Here is an 18,862-nt window from a genome sequence, read left to right on the forward strand (position 1 = left end):
ATCCTACGCAGTCAGACAGCAATGCAACTTTAGGAAGTGTTCAAACCATTCGTTTTGGGTAATAAAAAGTAGTACAACAGACAAACACTGCACTGTGTGTGTGTTCTTTTTTCAAACAACGGTTGAAAAATAATTTCCATTTGTTTTTACAACGATAATCGCATGTACACCACGCTGTTCAAGGTAGGAAAAACGTGCGATGCGTAGCAAAAAGAGAACCACTGCTGTAGGGCGAAGCTTTACCGGGTGCAGATTATGGTACAAAATCAACACAAAAGTAGCTTTTAGTCTCTTTAGTCAGTTGTTTTTTGTTGTGGTGTAAAAACATGGATTTCTGGTGAGGATTTACCATGAGATGGGAAATCATAACAGACCGAGCATTTATGAATGTGTTCATATTATTCGCCTTCTGTTTAGGGTTGACCAACAGTGCCAGACGCTTAGTGGAAAGCGATGAAGTCAGTAAATCCGACTCGACGGTCTGTGGAAGGTGAGAGAGTGTGTTCGTGTGTGTCCGATGTTGTTTTAAGCGCCGTGTTTTGTGGTGAAATGTTTGCGATGAAAATTAATGCACAGAATGAGGGTTTGCTTTTTTGTTTCGAAATGGTTATTTTTACGCAAGGCATAGTTCAAGTGTATTACAAAAAAAAAAAAAAAACTCGACGTTCAAATAAGTGGTATATGCAAAATGAATGGTTTTATAGTTGTTTTGTGGTTTGTTTTAGTGATTACCAGCTTTGGTTAGTTTTGATTTGATATGATTTCATGTTTATACTATTTTTAATCTTGTTAATGCCTGAGTCTCTATGTTGCTACCTTTTTTGTATGATTATAGTTAAAACAAAAACAAACAAAAACATAAATTTTATTATGGTTTTAATTTCTGACATAAATTGGAAAATAAAAATGTTAATTTAAAAAAAATTAAAAACTAATTAAAAAAATGATATTTATAAAAAATAACAACAATTAGAATGAAACATGATCGCCCAATTGTTACGAACGAATAATATTAGATTGATATTTCATCTAACACAGAATGACATTTCTATATTCAACATTGAACTACCACTCACAATATGTGTTGTTTACCCGTAAAAATATTAAAAATAATAAACAAAAAAAAAGAAAAATATAAATACTGTACAAATGCTACTTATTATGAGAAAAACTAAACCATCAACTATAATGAAAGAGAAATTTTCATAGCAAAAGCAAAAAAAAAAAAGAAATGTATTAAGAGCGAACTGTGACTGTCTGGGAGAAACATGATAGATGTTATAAATAATTTTAAACTTTAAGTAAAGAAATAGAGCCAGTCTCGTGGTACAGTCGTCAACTCGTACAACTTAACAACATGCCCGTGATGGATTCAAGCCCCAAATAGACCGTGCCGCCATTCGTAGGACTGACTATACATCTATGGGGGGTAATCCAAAAGTCACTGAAAGCCAAACCCGCAAGTGGTACAGGTAGGCCTTGACCGACAACGGTTGTTGTGCCAAAAGAAGAAGAAGACATAAATAGATAAAGTCTGCTAACAGTGGTTAAACTGTTAATGATTTCCGTTAGCTGAAATTCATCGATTCCGGTCCCGATTATTCCTACAAAGCACGGAATACATGCTCCGTTGATACCTGATGCAAAGATCGCAGACCAGATCCACAAAAAAAATGATGTGAATATAGCGAGAACAAACACAACAGGAGGCAAAATTAGGCACTTAATCACATATACTAATGCCAAATAAAACGCCTTGCCCATTTATCACCTCTGAGTGTAAGAGTGTACTTGAGAAAGTGAAACCGATTAGTACGAGTACCACTTTCTCCGAGCATAACAAAAGAAGCTGAAAAGGTACAAAGGATGCCCCAAATTGCGTGTGCTTACGTCTTCTCGCATGGAATCAACCCGCTCCAAAGAATGGAGCACGAAACGTACAGAGCAGATTGGGATTTTTTTTGTTGTGGGTTTTACTGATTCCCAAAACAGTTCCCACCTTTTCGGTGTCGCTCGTGCGCGGAAAATCTTTATAATCAACTAGATTAGAACTTATCATGCCCGGCCCCGGACAGTCGGAGTAGATTGTTGAAGATAGGAGAACCGTGCTCTACTTTTCGACCCGGACCCCCGCAAAAGCTGTGCGACGGAAGCGACATGGAAATGAGCCTCCGCTACGCTTCATGGCACTAAAGGGCGGAGGGTAGCGTAATACGGTTTGACATGTTTATGGAACCCTTGGCCGTGGATGTTCAGGACCACTGGTGCAAGTGCTGGATGTGCCAGCACCAGTGGATCAGATACTGGCACACCGGTTCGCGAGTAATGGGCTCGAAATGAAACGATGCTCAAAATTAGACAAGCTTCCTTTTGCTCGGTGCGGCCTTCAACAAGCTTACCATTCTGGTGTCAGTCAGGTCGTTACTAGCAGGCATCTTACAGCTAGAGCTTGTCCTTTTCTTTTCTCTTATCTTTCGCTGCATTGCTTTAAGAGTGCAAAGTTCAACCCCCGCGAATAGGTTGGTCGTGTTTTCCATACGCCACTACGTCCGACAAACGCTACACCCTCTCTCTCTCTCTCTTTCACAGACACCGTCATCATTTAACGAAACCGTTCCGTTGGTAAATTCATTGTTTTCCATTGGTTAACCACTGCCAAACCTGGATGAAAGGAAATTGGAAAAAAGCACCAAAACCAGGCGCAGCTTTCTGAGGGAGATCACACAGCACAATCTCACGGCCACACGCCGTGCCAACGTGCTTACGCTAAACTTTAATATTTATGATTGTTTCTTCCCACTTGCTCGGTTGCAAGATGGTAGAGAATATATTTTTTGGTGAATGAGTGCGTTTGAATAAATTTCCCTAACCACCACCGGTAACGCTGCTGCTACCGTGGACGGTGTAAAACGAGCCGCCATTTTACAGCAGCTTTTTCCCCGTGGGAGAGTAGAAGTGCGTAAATTTACATAAATAAATGTCAATTTTTCGGGACCAAAGGTGGCATTTGCGTGTGTCCGCCTTCGCGTGACCGATAAATTGAATGGGGCAGAACAGGTTGCACAACAAACCGGAAACAGCTTGTCGGTACTGTTCGCAACCCACGGGCTGATCCTTGAGCTCCCAGGGATTGGTTATAGAGGAAACGTAACAACGGAAATTGATCAGTAATTGGTAGTAAGCTCAACCGCAAAAAAGAAGGCACAATAAAAAAACAAACATAAAGAAACTTTCAAACTTGACGTTTCATTAAACACTTTTATAATTAAAGCGTTCATTTGTCAGAAGTTGATGAAGAGTCACATTTTGTTGACTGTTTCGAATAAAAAATGTATGCGAAACAGTTCGGAATGTAGGGAAACCATTATGTACTATTTGGTCAAATTACACCACAAATTCTTAAATATTATTTTTTTCGTCAACATTTCGCCATGTCGACATTTTAATTACAGATTCTGGGAGACGGATATTCGCACGGCACGTACAGCAAATCGCACCACTATTCGCCGGAATCGTGGAGGTGAAGCGGACGTGATGTCAGCGTAAGTATTCTACGTATTCTCATGTGTTTTTTTTTTAAACGCAAATTGTTTATTAAAAACAACGAGCATCAAATTTGACCCATGTTTTACGATTTTTTCGTTTCCATCGAAAATTACCACCCTTTTGACAAACATCAAACATTGCGCTAGAGCAATATGATAAGTTTGCAAACAATTTACTGCGTAATGATCTTTTCATGTTTACACCGTATGCCGATGCAAAGTTACACTCATTCCCCACGCCCACTCGGTACAATTGTTTCGAAAGGCGAACAATCACTCACAAACGCTTTGGTGGCGGTCTAGCTTGATGTAAAGCTTCTCCCGGAAGCCCAGAAGAAGAGACAGTCGGAGGCAAGTGGTGCAAAGTGCTCGAAAAGCGATAAAAAAGTTACAACAGCCCGAGGAGTCATATTTGAAAAGTTAATAAATATTTGCAATCGCTTGCTGCCGTTTCACGAGGGCGCGATTCCACTTTTCCTGTGACTGTGCTTGCCTATGGCACGGGAAACCACTTACTTTTCCCCGCGTTCGTAAGCGGTGAGAAACAGTATGGCATGGTGGTCAATGCATCTTCGCCTTCGGGAAATATCGTAACGTAAAAGATAGCAAACTGAAATGAAGGGGCAGAGTGTGTTTCACTCGTTGAAAGTTATTTGTCGGGTCGATTTTCACCAAACTCTTCAACAGCCCCCCTCCATTTGGCTCCATCAAACCCCTGTGGGACTGTGAGGATTTCCGGGTTTTGCACATTTTCCCGTTAGGCGTTGGCGCTTTTTTCTGTTTCTTCTTTTCTCCATTGTCTTTCCCTTGCTTTTCTTGCCAACAGATACGCCGAGCTGGAAAATGACCCAAAGGCACGGAATCTGGAGAATGCACTCGAGCAAGCCCTGAAGGAAGCCGTCGACGATGACACCTATCGAAAGGTCAAGCGGATGAGCTATTCCAGCAATGCAGCCGGCGAGGTAAGTCCACTCCACCGTCAGTTCCATTTTTTCGTGGTACACGAGCTGCCCCGTCCTGGGCCAGGCCCAGGAGAGTGAAATTAAGCGACCAAGCAGCAGTACGAGGCTTAGCTCCCCAGTATCGGAACCGACCCGACATACACACACAGGTGCGGATTCGTTGGAGATAAATTCCAAAGTTTTACCGGTGTGGAGGGATTTGCGCCGGCTATGGTTCCGATGCTGTGCTTTGGACAGCTGTGTCGTTTGAACGCTCGGTGAAGAATGTGTTGGGTCCGTGACCTGCAACCGATACCGGCGGATCGGTACACGGGACGGATGCTTGAGACCTGTGAGAGCGAATTTGGCTTTGCTGCAGTGGAACGATTTATCGCTGTCCCAGACAAGTGGACTGATTTTTCTCCCGTACCGAAGGTGGTAATGCTGGTATCGATGAACTCACCTTCAAGGAAGAGCCAGTTTGTAGGGTATGACTTATGGCAGGGAAAAATCGGTGATTAAGGAAAAAGCATCCGAACCGTACGACGCCTTCAGTCTGGCAGGTGTTTTGATAGACGGGGTACGCCAAAGTGGGTGCCAGCGCCATAAGCTATTTTGCTTAAGATGTACCCAAACTTTCCTATCATTAATATTCCAACGCTCGGCGATTTTTCAACGAGAGGGATGAAAATGATAATGTTTGAAATTGAATTGACATAACAAAAAATACAATATCTTTTAGTAAATATATTCAATACATTGCCATTGTGTTACAGATTATTATAACATGGCTAATACTACAATATAATGTATCAATTATGCTTAAAAGATTTTGAAATATGCAGCAAACTTGCCATAATCCGTCACTTCCAAATCGGCTATAAACGCCTAAAGTTATGCAACAATGTTGACATAAGTACTGTATCAGTGATTAAAACTTTGACTGCCAGATCATTTTTGTTTATGTTTCCCTGGTGGCTAAGCACTGTTTGTGTACATTTTTTATGGCTCGTGTATTTCGTGTATGATAACCATGGCACCGCAGGAAACATAACTGGCTATCATATATGATAGCCATGGCACTGAAAGTGTTAATGAAATTCATGGTGTTCTTTGTATTTGAATTAAGAAATGTGGGCAGATTCTGCTAAAAAATACGTCAACAAACAGAATTTCACCACCTTTAACAAAAGTACAGTAAAATTTAAACGTTCTTTTAGGCCAAATAGAACCCCCCCCCCTCCTCTCATCCCAGGCAACAAGATATGTTTCAAGTAACTTGTAAAGTTAATAATGCTACTTCACATTCGCCGCGTACACACACATCGCTGGAAGCGAACAAATGAAAACATGCTTCACATATCTCATACAAAACAATCCTGCCTGCCCTACGAGTCGGATGGCAAATTCTATTATTCTGCAATCAAGTCGGTGCAGAGATCGTTGGCATCGCCAACAACAACAATCTTCTGCTCCCACTTTCCCAAAGGAGAAACCGCTTCCGAAGGTGATTCTGGCTGGCAGTAGCCCTCTAATGATACAGCCTCGGGAGGATGTAAGCTCAAGAAGGGGGCGAAAAATGGGCAAAACCCATCGAGCTTTACCCTATACTCAGTGTGCTCCGGGTGTAGTGCACTGCACACCACACGGGCCCAAAACGGTTGCGGCACTTGTTATGCAGATTTGCTCGGGCAGAAGTGTTGTGCTGGCGGCTGTCGAGCTTCTAAGCCCGTGAACCGATTGGGAGGGAAATATCCTCGTGCACACAGCCGCATGGCCGCAGCTGCTGTACAAATGATCGACCATCAGACTCCACACACACGACGTACCAGGATGGTCGCTCCAGGAGAAGGGGGAACCTTTCTTCGCACTTCGTCCGTGATTTATGCCCGCACTAGGGCCGCACGGACAATTGCTAGCACGCGAAACGACGGACGGTTCATGTTTAGCTTCGTTTGTCATTTTTCATGCTTTTCACTCTCAAACTGATAAATGTTGATTTTGGCTTTTCCTTCCTTCCACGCTGACGGCGGCAATGGTGGTTGTGGCCGCACCGGTTTACGGCCGTAACCTCGCGTTTTGTTTGTCTGTCGTGTTTGCTTTGCCTGTGTTGCACTATAGAGTGGATTGTTACTTACGGGTGGTAGCATAAGTCAGGGAGCACACGCCAGCATGCACAATCCGTCCCGAAACGTGTGCATCGTTGGACGGTCGGTCCGAGAGTGCGTTGCAGCCGTTGTTATTGGCGAATCTGCTTCGGGGTGAAGAAAACATCAACCCCGTTTGCATCAAGTGGTGTTGCCATTGACTTTTATTTTTTACCCTTCTGAGCGTAGCATGAGCAGAGCGAAAGTGTAAGCATCCGGTAGAAAATTGTTGAAAAGGTTGAAAATTAAGATGTGTGTTGCACCAGTCGGTTTGGAGGGTCTTTTTGGCAGACCAAAAAGGTAAAAAGGGAAGAGAGGTTTCAACAGCGTATGTGTACTGTTTAGTTTCGCCAAAGGATCTTTATGTTGGGTGTGGTATTTTGACTAGGTTTTTTTTTGTGGTTCATAACAACGCTGTAGAGAAGTTTCAATGTAAAGCATAAATAAACTCGAAACGACGTACACGAATGGTATGGCATAGCGTAGCACCAAAGCAAGGAATATTGCATACGTTCTCGCAAGAAAAAAAAATGAGACCGTAATAAATACAAATGATATGGGTATCACATGCCCGAAAAATGAAGCAAACGCTTCAAATGTACCGTAGAACAGATGCGATGGTTGAAAAATTTAGTACATACATCATTAAGTTTGTAGAAAACTAGTACACTTGGAGATAGAAAAATATTTAACCATCCTCAAGTTTCTTTCCGCGAGAATATCCTGTTTTACTCCGCTCAAAACTAACCAACAGTTCATGTGCCTCGTTAGCGGTACCTTAATACTACGGCTACTTTCATGTACTGGTTTCCCCAGGCAAGCTTTATATTTTTTATTTTTTTGAACTTGTGTATGTCTGCAACCACAAGAGAACGGCCGGGAATTCTTCCTAGTTAACATTTCATATTTCCGCCAGTGGCTGTCAAGTCGTTATTATGCTTTTCCCATTACATTCACCGTCGAGAAAGATCTGGTAAGCTTTCGGCAAGTGTACAGCAGGGGCTTTAGCTCCGTACATTCCCAGGCATTTGTGTCGCTTGTCTGGGAATAATAATGAGGCTAAGCAACGTAGTAACGCTTTGTTTTTTGTCTCCACACACGTGTTTTTTTCACTTGCTTCTTTCAGCTGTAACGGCAAAGCGACATTTTCTGTACACGTTTGCGCTGCAGACTAGTTCCGCAACGGCGCCAGGGTTTTTTGTTTTGTTAATGCGACACTTGCCAACGTGTTTTTTTTATGGCACACATACACATTCGGGGACCTTAAATGTCTTGCACGTAGAAAAATCTGACACTTAGATGAAGGCTTCTTTTTCCTTTCTAACGACCAAATATTACTGAAGGCTTACGTACGAAACAATATGTGACAGCTGCCATGGTTGATGTTGGGCGCGAGATCGGTGCAGGAATAATTTACACGTCTCCGTAAAGCTTTGTGGAAATGTCTTCCGGTTCGTTTCTGTCTTGATGGTTTTATGAGCGTTTATTGTCCAAGTTAAAGTTGGTTGTTTTGCGCTTTGAGCTTGTACAAAGTAATGTGATGAAAATATCGTAGTTTATGTTGCATTTTCATCGTTTTCGGTTTATTCGGTAATGCCTTTTTTCATATAAATCTGTAGAGATTACTGTTAGTTGTACTAACTGTCAATCAAAGAGCATTGTAATGAGGCAACGAAAGAAAAACATAGGCATTTCAATTCCAATTCCGAGAAAAATCCAGATAATAAAAATTAGTAAATCAAAAATTCGTGCAGTGAACGTGTGGCGAGTTTAAATGGCACACTTTTCATTTCATCTTTTCAGAAATACTGAAGACTTTTTTTTCTTCTTTTAAATGAATGTTACATTTGGCGACATGTAAGTTGGCGCCATGAAGCATACGCGTACATGGTCACAATCTGACAGGCGCAGATTTTATCCCGTGCGTCTGTAACAGTTCGTGGGTCATATCTGGGGAAAAGAAGGATCTCACGGGAGGGATGTTTAAAAACCCCTTACACACACACAGCTTGACGCTTGACGTGTGCAGTAAATTCGTATCTCGAGCTCGTATCGTGGAAATCAACAATACACAAAAAACACACATACACAAATTTCGCTAAAAGCCCACTTTCTGTTGTGCCCGAGATTTTGTCGATTGTCTTTTGTGGCAGGCGCACATGGGTTTGGACGGATTCGTGGGCCGCGATGTACAAACGCGAAATGTTGACAGTGGTGGAGCTTGAATTTGAAAAGTTGGACAGGCTTCGTGTCACGTGAACGCGCGTGTGAAGGACGAACGCACGTCAAGCACAACACACACATGTAGGTGCCGCGCGTATCAAGCGACGGTGACGAATGATGCATTTTAATGTGGTGCCGTAGTTGAACTACCCAGTGTAGGGTATTAGTTTACACAATCACGTCTCTAAACCGACTTTGTTTAGCACGTGCTAGTCAAAAAGTGATAATTTGTTAAACAATCCTACTACTGGTCGGAGTTGTTTCAGTTAGCAGCGAGGCTTCAAAAACATGTGCTTCTTTTACATTTTCTTTGCAGAGATGTCGGTTTGCACAGGCTGCGCCAAAGCTGCGGTTTGGTTTGAGATTAAAATAAATTTAATTTTCTGCTAAACGCCGAAACATATGCAATTTATTTACCATGTTTTAGGAGCCTTGTAGACTTGCTTTCAATTAGCATAGCCTACTGCATAGTAAAAATTTCTAATTAAACGCCTGAATGTATGCAACTCACACAACACAAAAGTATTTTTGGGAGTCAAACAAGACTAACGAGCTTATTGAATTGTGACACGTTTACAATGCATCTTCGGAAGGACCATTTACATTCCAATTAGTCACTGCCGTGTTGTAATTGCTCATTCTTTTTTAGCGCTAATTAGTTATATTACGCATCCCGCTGGAAATCAATAGTGTGAAATTTCAAACAGTACCCACTCACATTTCGCATCTTGCATCCCTTTTTGCACCCCTTTCGTATTTAATTTATCACTTGTGTGAGGGTACTGATAGGGTTTAAATTACGAAAGACATTATGAACACGCTTAACTGATTTCCGATCCCCCAAATCCACCTAAAATAGATCAAATTTGCAAGCTTCCTAGCTGATATATTTAATGTTCTTCTATCGCCAATGTATGAGGGTACGATACTGTTTCGTTTGATTGGACCTCGGACCTATCCTCTCGTGTCCATGCCTCTTTTATGAACAAGACTAATTAAGCCGAGCTTGAGTAAAAATTTAATTAGGTTTCAATCCATCGCCGAGCATCGAGTACCGCTTTTTCATCGATGGGGAGGTAAAAGGCACACACACACACACACACACACACACACACACACACACACACACACACACACACACACACACACACACACACACACCAACGGACATTCAAAAACACAGTTGGGACAGTGCCGGTACTTCCGCATAAACGAGGGGGTGGAAAATTTGTCATCGCACGTGTATCATGCTCTGCCTGGTGATAGTATTGAAACTATCATTAACCTGGTGCCCGAGTGTGTGTGTTTTGTTGATTAGAGCTGTACAGGAAAATCGTTGAAAGCGCTTGGTTTGGGTGTGGTGATGATACGTTCCGCTCATCGTGTTTGAATTGGAATTAATTGCAGTCGGTGTACCGCTGACCGACCACAAATTTGACTTCCACCTTCGCACGGCACTCCAGGATAGGGGTGCAACGATGCCAACCTCATCATCTCATCAATAATATTAAATAAAACGATACCGAAAACTGAAAGCGATAGTAATTAAAACAAGGACAAATGAGAATCTCAAAGCAGGTAGATGACCTCACTTATGACGTATTCCATTTGACCCATTGGTTTACTTATTGGATACTGGATACCACATTAGTCTAATTTTAAAGTCCAAAAAATGTTACATTAAACCAATATGGTGTAGGTTAGCCTTTCCCAAAAAGTTGATACACCACCATCTATCTTCTTTCTCCGCATCATCCAGCCTTATTACTAATTGCAAACATTATTTCCAGATTGCCGAACGCCTTTTTGGGCACGGTTCCGCTTCCGGGACGTCAGGAGTACCGAACAATGGAGGTCAAATTGGAAATCCTATGGCAACCGGGATAGGCTCCAGCACGAAGACGACAGCCGATTTAAAGCTACTCGAAAAGCTTGTTACCTCACTGCTGGAAACGCAAGGCAGCGCTACCACCGGGGACGGCCGTACCGATGGACTACATCGAAGCGGTTCCGTACTCGGGCGCTTCCGTCCAATGTCGCGTTCGTTCCGCTCGACAAGCTCGCTGAGAAGACGCAACAACGACAGCACGGGCGCTTCTTCCGGTGCGACCGGCGGGCAGGGTGGTGGAGTACAGGGTGGCGAGGGAACGATGCCAACTATTCAGGAATCTGGCACCGACCGTAACAGCCGTCGAAACTCGTGGAACGATCGGGCTGGAGTAAATGTGCGAAGGGTGCTGAACTCCATCGCTAATGCGCCACACCGGTTTAGTCAGTCGTTGAGTGGTGGTGGTGGTGGTGGTGGGTCACTTCAGGATAACGACGAGGAGCGCAGTAATTTGACGCAGAACATTCTTTGACGGGGTCGCGACAAAGTTAATAAGGATAATGGTATCCCCGGATGGGAATGCTTTTGGGCAGCCTATCAGATTTAGCTTGACAGACAGCATAGTGTTTCCTGCGTAGAGTTTATAAATCGAGGAAAATAGCCCCAACAATACGTAATATATGTGGTACAAATATGAATTTGAAGTATAAAAAAATAGATATAGAAAGGTAATGAAATTATTTTAATATTCAAACATACAATATGATACAGACATTTGTAGAGCCACAGCACCTTTTGTAATATTACCTTCCACAATAATAGTACCAAACTAAACAGCTTGAGCAATAATTAAAATATGCCATCTTATTCCGTAGAGAACACATTCAACAGGAAATGTTACCCTGTGATGACAAACAGTTTTTGAACAAATAATACGCGAGAAAATAAATGATAACGTTTCATGCCAACAAAAAACCCTTGTTCTATTTAATGAGAACCCCGTACCTGTTGGCAACATATTACGTTCCCTACTACACCTAGATACGGTATCTCGTCCCAATCGTCATACACTGTTTACGCCCGAAGTTATGCAACTTACCTGCTTTTCCAGAACCGTCACCGTATTTTCATTCAGCTGATGTTCGCCGTTGTCGTTTAGCTCAAAGTGCGATGCGTTCGCTAACCGTACCGTCATCTCGTATTTGGCTCTTCCACGACCTACAAATAATAAGCACAAAAAAATAAAAAGAAAGGTTCATTAAGAAACTATTACATTTTTTAACGGAATTGTCATCAGAAGATGATTGTATCTGATGTTAAGCTACTATTTTTAGAATTGTGTAACGGTTGTGTTACAAAACGTTTGAAGAAAAAACTAAACTTACAACACAAAGCAAACTAAAAGGATACTTTATCTGCCTGTTCCTAGTAGAACCCTAGTGCGATTATTAAAAGCAGCCAGCAAAGTCTCACCAATGGTTAATAATGGGATAATCTTTAAGTTGATCCTTTTCTAGAGCTATTTAGCTCTTCTTACACACTATAATCTTAATAATTTTTTCTCCTCATCCTCGAAGGTATTTTGCATTCTCATTGCTGCTGCTGTTGCTATTATGCCACCATTTTATGCCTTATCTAAGTTGTACTTTCATCAAACCCGTAATCTTTTTTCAGCGGGCTAAAAACAGGACGGAGGAAATGGAGCTAAAGGGAAAGTTGTATAATTTTACTCCCTGCTTTTTCCTCTTTCCACTGCGCGTAGGATGCCGTAGAGATAGCTGTCTGAACTAGAGCCATGGAGCCACGAACTTTTGCTGACGATGCCATCCTTCCTTATCAGTGGGCCAGAGTAGTGTGCCCGCTCGCCCAGCAGGGAGCGTAAAAGAAAACACTCATAATGAAGTATGGCGTACCGGGTGGTTCCCTGAAACCGATTAGGCTGCTGATAATCGGCCTATTAAACTAATGCATAATTTACGCTTATGTCACCCCTGAGCTTCCACACCACTGCACGCCCGTCCCCGCAACGATAATGGAGTGTTGCGGAACCGGCATGCCGTAGTTTTTCGCACAAATCTAATCCATTGGTGTGGCTTATGCCACTTTTTCACCCATTTCCACCCAGTTGCGTCCGTTTAGCTTCTTCTGCATTATGTATGCAAAAGAGAAAAGCTGCTGGATCATTAGAGTATGGGAGCAGCAAAAAAAGGAGGGAAATCTATAAAGTAGGAAATAGCGATGGGAATGATTTTGTTGCTTTTTCGCCCAAAGTTGGGTAAAATATTCATGCTCTGGAAGGGTAAAAGTGAAAGTGTTGGAAAAAGGGGAACGTGACAACGCAGGGGAGCCATTAATCATGCTCAATGTTTGCTTATTTCCAACAGCACAAACGACAGAGTTCAAATGGCACTATCAGATCGAATGTCAGCGATTATGCAAATGTTTATCATAGGTTTAATGAGGCGAAATCATATCATCATAGGCGTGTTTAAACGGTCCCAGCGTTGGTGATGCAGCACCAGCTCTTTTTTAATTACACTGGGATTAAGTGTTGACCGTGTTGTGCGAAAGAAACACAGTGCAAGAAAAACATCACGCACTGCTGACGAACCAGCTTATTCAGTTAAGTAATCTTCCAGCATTATTCCTGCTCTAGTGCCACACGTGCGATCGATTGTTAACTCCTTAAACAAATAAACGATACCATCCAGTGACCCAACTGTCATCAAGCGCTTGTGTTTACAGATAGCACTAAAGCCTTACCACCAACTCGTAGAAAGGCTTATATTGTTTGAACCATTTATTTTCTTTGCTCTACTCGAGTGAAATTCGGCCACCCAAATGCGTGCCAACACTTTCCAACCATGCTGTATTGCATACATTTAGGCGACATATCAATGTTTGTGTACAGTAGCATGAACGGCCCACTTTTCTGTCCGGTCGTTCATTGGTAAGAGCATTAAAACGTAGCTAATCGTCCACTTGTCACTCCCAGGCTTGCTTTAAGTTGGAGCGTTTTCAGAGCATTCGATGAAACTGTGACACTGTTTCACAAACGTCACCATTACTACTGGAGCTTCCGCTGTGCAACGCTGTACGAGTAGTGGTGTCGACTGTATTCTCCAAGGAGCAAACTCTCCGGCACCAACCAAAAACACATTACACGCAACATCTCCTCCTTTCTCAAGCAACATTTCAAGCACACAGTTGCCTCCTCCTTCATGCTTCGAGATATGATGAGAAATTTACTACTTCTATTCCCGCTTCCCGTTCTTTTTCCCCGGTATCGGTTGCCTTATGCTGGTTAACGTAAAACATCTGAACTTTATCGTTTCCTGCTACCATCACTTCTGCCCACTTGCCTGCTGCAAGAAAGGGTAGGGTTCTGGGACGACCACCTGTCACGTACAGAAGCAGAGTTTGTTCCCGTGCTCGCGTCGGTAAAGTTGCATCTCTGTTACGAAAGGTGCCACGAAGGAAGGAAGGAAAGCAAGCTTGCAAAGCTCAAGAGACTTCGATACTTACTCGAGGACGATACGCTCTGGTCACACCGGCACACGTCCAAGCTGTCACTGGGTGAAATACACTGGCGAAAGCAGTCGTCACCTTCCTTGTCGAGATTGCATCCTGTTGGTAAAAGGTGAGATAGAGAGAGAGAGAGAGAGAGAGAGAGAGAGAGAGAGAAGAGAAGAGACGGCAAGAAAGTTGGTCAAATTTTCATCTTTTACTGTAAGTTTTGCTTTGCTGTTGGCATTATTTTGTACGGTGGGTGACGGAAGGTTTAGGGATGTGTAGGGAAAAATGTAGGATGGAAGAACACACACAACCAACACCAAATGGTTGAATGATATGGAAAGAGCAGAATGCTAAAAATAGTTGCTGCACTAGAGACTTGGTATGGCCTCGGGCCATTAACTCGAGGACAGTTTGACACAGGCCTGGCGTGCCTGGACTGTGCTCGGAGAAAGCGTAAAGAGAAGAACTATGCTTATAAGGAGGACGATACATGCAGAAGAGCGATGTGTAGAGCTGTGTACCGTTTACAGCGAGGGGTGTCAGTCACACGGCGAATGCTACCGTACGCGACGACGGTGTACGAATGGAGATCACTTTCGTTCCTTTGAACTTGATCAACTTCACTCGACTCGCTTTAACTTTTGCCATGGCAATCAACTTGTCCCTCTTCTTGCAGACACACCTTCTGCCTACACGGGAAGTTTACATGAAAACAAACCGTACCGCTCGCTTGCTCCTTCTCCACACAACCGACAGAAATCACACACAAATTCCTAACGAAGCAGTTATCTGTTGGCGGGAGGTCGTCCACGCTACTACTGAGACCGGGGAGAGAAGACAAGTGTTTGCGAGATTACTGGGCTGAATCAAAATGGTGGGGTGATTTAGACGCTGACCCAAGGAATACCCCGGGTGACATCATCATTAGCTGTGAACAAAACGGTATATTTACTGTATGCACTGTGAATGCGAACTCGCACTGTATCAGCAGACTAGCAAACTAGGCTCGCCTTGGACGTGACGATTTCTCGTCCCAGCGTCTGCCAAAACAATGGGCTGACAGTGTGGGGGTAATGATGACGACCACCGTACAAATGACCGTAATGTTGGTCGGTAGGGCTGAATAAATCGCTCCAGGATTATTTCTCTCCTTCGAGCCTGCCCTTCAATTCATGCACGAAACACTTTCAAACACGATGGTGCCATAAAATCGCTATACGACGCTATAAGACGCTATAAGATGCGGACGCGGACGAGGAGCTAAAGAGTGCCAAAACTGTGCACGGCGTCTGCTGGTGAGAAGCGTGCACCTAATGGTATTGTTATATTTTATGCTTATCATATCGAGTTCATCGCTACCTGCTGCAGCACAGATACGAGAAGCGGAAAAGGAAATGAACTTTTGCCACGAAGGTCGATGTTACTATGGGCAAAGTGGTGAGAGTGTTCTTTTTTCTGTTTGTTGTTGTCCCTAGCAGATCCAGCGACCGATTTCACTCAATCAGTTTCCCGGAGCGTGGGACTGGCCATTTAAGGACCGTTCCTCGGTCAGCCTGAGCATAAACCCAACGGAGCAGAGTATATTGCTACCGGATACGGTATCGGATGGGACTCGTGGTGCGTGGATATCTCATCGACTGGCATAAATCATTGGTTGGTAAATATTTAACGACGGTACACACCGTGCGAAGCCATTTGCAAGCGCGCAACTATTTTAGCAGGGTGTGTTTGTATCACAGGGAAGGGGTTTGTATCATAGCAATTGCTACCTTTCTACTACAAAGAGAATGTGTAAAATATGCGCTTTGTTTACTTGTGTTCATTTTTCATAGCCCATCGGAACGAGCTATGTTTTTTGTGGAATGACAATATATACTATGTCTGTAAGAGTACGGAAATGGTGATACAGGGACGGACAATTGTTTCACATTTTAATATGAGTGGTTGCGCTTCAAATTTATTAGATGGGCCCCCAAGGTCCACCTGATAAATGTACCGCAAAATGTGTTACATATCATCGGTCATCATCTCCTTTTGTGACCCCATCGTGTCTCATCGTGACCCCAAAAAGCTTTGCGCAAGGCTATCATATAAATTACATTTTTGTTCACGTCCTCTAGAAAGACTAGAAGATGAAAAATACTGCGTCAACATGCTCCAAAGAGGTGGGGACAATCAGAGTGTGTGTAAGTTACATGTTGTTGTTGCTGCATTATCAAAGGGGGTTTGGACTTCGCATTTTTTATGTAAAAACAATTTATATTTTATTCACAAAAAATACTACGTTGAATCGAAATTTGATTGTTGGGGAAAGCGGGGCAAAATGGGCACCTTCTATTTAAGCATTATATTACTACAAAGATACATTCCAATGCTTAAAATGTATTCATTGGAGTGTTCTATGAACACCATGTAGGTTTCATAACGCTGTAATACCAAAAAACCAAGAAAAATGCAAAAAAAAGATTTAGTAGCCTTTTAATGTTATACCTTCCACTTCGAAAATTTAAGCTTTAAGCAATGTCACAGGGATGCGTGGAAGTTTTACATGATATATTTTTAAAGATTATATACTGCTATACAACTAAGCAATACGGCTGCAGTCGTACTTTCGGAACAAAATAAATAAATATATCTGTACAAATTGTCTGATGAAAGCAAGGCAATTAAATGCGTATTTTTACTAACATGACAAAAATAAAAAAATGATTCAAGTGAGGCAAAATGGGCAGTTATGCTTGGGTAAAAAGAGCAGATGCTTTTGACATATGGCGTCTGGTGAGGCAAGAATGTAGCATTTGTCCCCACAATAATGCTAACAGGTACAGCTTCAAATGATTCGATTTTGTAGATTGAAACGAGTAAAAACTGTTATAATTTTGCTAACATAATTTTGGAAGAATTTTAAGGGCTTTTCTGAACAGCAAAACAAAAGATAGGACGAGAATACATTTCATGAAACGTGCGCAAAAGCATAGACCATTACCTAAGCGCATTTGTTGTGGTCCGTATTGCCCCAGTGTTTTGACGTTTCATGTTTTGTTTTCATATTGCCCATTTTGCCCCTCGTGTCAAAATAGACTCTCGTAAAACATCAACTTTTATTTTATACTTTTTTCGTGTGTTTAACTTATTTTAAGGCTATGTGGCAGTTTTAATCCATAGATAAATGGCGGTAATAATTTAAGAATAATTTGTGTTTAGTGACATATTCAAAGGAATATTCAGTAAACTGCTTATCATTCCCATTTTGCCCCGCTTTCCTCTACTCTATTTTATGATATTATTAGTCTTAAATACATATTCTTCTTCTTATTCTTTGGCACAACAACCGTTGTCGGTAAAGGTGTGTCTGCACCACTAGTGGGTTTGGCTTTCAGTGACTTACTGATTACTACGTGTGGAGGCATGGTCCATTCAGGGCTTGAACCCATGACGGGCATGTTATACGAGTTGACGACTGTACCACATAAGTATTCTGATATTGTAATGTAAAATTTCAAATATATTTTTAAATATCATTTCACTATCTTTTCTCCTTCTTTTCGTATTTAGCGAAACAACAAACAACAAACCCTGCATATAAGGGAGTCGGTTCAACAATTTTTTATATACCGGATAAAAGTATTGTCTTGTTCAAGAGTTGAATAATAATATTATCATATTGATATCAAATTCAAATGATTGATTCATTGTATAAAACATCCTTTTTTGTCAAAATACCGTCAGTCATAATGAATCCAACTGGGTAGTAATCATTTTTGGAGTCCCTTGTACACTCCGTCTTTTGTTCAGACCTCTGTAATGCGTTCTACGCAGTAAAATAATAATCATAAAGTAAATTACAAAAATCATGTGAGCGTAAAAACACACCAAAAAAATTACTTTTTCTTTTTTTTGCCAAACTTGAAGGCAAACCAAAAAACACTTAAACTACACTTTAACAAATATCGTTATAGTGCAACCGAAACAAGTCCCATAGCGTACCGTAGGAATATAAATGTGATACGGTGATACCGTTGGTCGCTTATGTCTTCCTTAGAGCCTTATTCCACATTTCGGAACCTCAGCGAGAAGCTATGAACGGTGAAAGGAAAAACTTTTTCTCACCTCAGCCACACAATTATCCACAATCCGTGCGGCTAACCAGCCGGTCGCCCAGTCTTCGTTGTGCCGGCTGTGTTCCATCCCAACCGGAATGGAAAGTATTGTCCAAAGTTGATTTACGACATAATTAATGTCGTTTTCACTTCCGACGCACAAGGTTCCGTTGGAGCGGAAAAGCGATTGAGCGTTTTTTTGTTTGCCCGTCAGTCTCTTTCTCGCTCCAAAGTGAAAATTCGGTCTAGTAATCTCAGTTCGTAAAGGTAGTTGAAATTTCTAATCGTAAAAAAATAATCAGGCCAAACATTGCTGGCTCAGTACGCTGCACTACAATCGTGGGATGCGAATGAATTATTGACTTTCGATCGATGGAGCGTGAGGAGCATTTGTTATTATGTTCCCTTTTTTCCCAATCCCAAAATAAGTCATCCTCTATTTTTTGCTGATATAAAAAAGAGCAAACTTGCAAGCGTGATTTACCGGAAGAAAATCTTTGCGACATTTCTGCGCCTTGACTCCACTCACCAAATGAGAGGCAAGAGACGATGGATGCTTAAG

General features: G+C 42.1%; 2 protein-coding genes across 12 annotated transcripts in view; one reads left to right on the plus strand and one right to left on the minus strand.

Annotated features, from left to right (window-relative positions):
* Positions 1-11,639, plus strand: part of LOC121595628 — a 34,770-nt gene extending 23,131 nt beyond the window's left edge. For all 11 annotated transcript variants that reach the window (XM_041919721.1, XM_041919726.1, XM_041919730.1 and 8 more), the window contains 3 exons: positions 3,453-3,542; positions 4,372-4,507; positions 10,647-11,639. In XM_041919721.1, coding sequence (XP_041775655.1) covers positions 3,453-3,542; positions 4,372-4,507; positions 10,647-11,216 — 796 coding nt within the window. In that variant the 3' untranslated portion in view covers positions 11,217-11,639. The remainder of the gene's footprint in view (positions 1-3,452; positions 3,543-4,371; positions 4,508-10,646) is intronic.
* Positions 1-18,862, minus strand: part of LOC121595626 — a 205,807-nt gene that overhangs the window by 109,206 nt on the left and 77,739 nt on the right. Inside the window, exons 5-6 of the mRNA XM_041919717.1 lie at positions 14,210-14,311; positions 11,784-11,902 (exon numbers count right to left, since the gene is read on the minus strand). Of these exons, the coding sequence (XP_041775651.1) occupies positions 11,784-11,902; positions 14,210-14,311 (221 nt within the window). The remainder of the gene's footprint in view (positions 1-11,783; positions 11,903-14,209; positions 14,312-18,862) is intronic.

The sequence above is a fragment of the Anopheles merus genome, chromosome 3R (assembly GCF_017562075.2).
Source record: "Anopheles merus strain MAF chromosome 3R, AmerM5.1, whole genome shotgun sequence".
In the NCBI taxonomy this organism is placed as follows: Eukaryota; Metazoa; Arthropoda; class Insecta; order Diptera; family Culicidae; genus Anopheles; species Anopheles merus.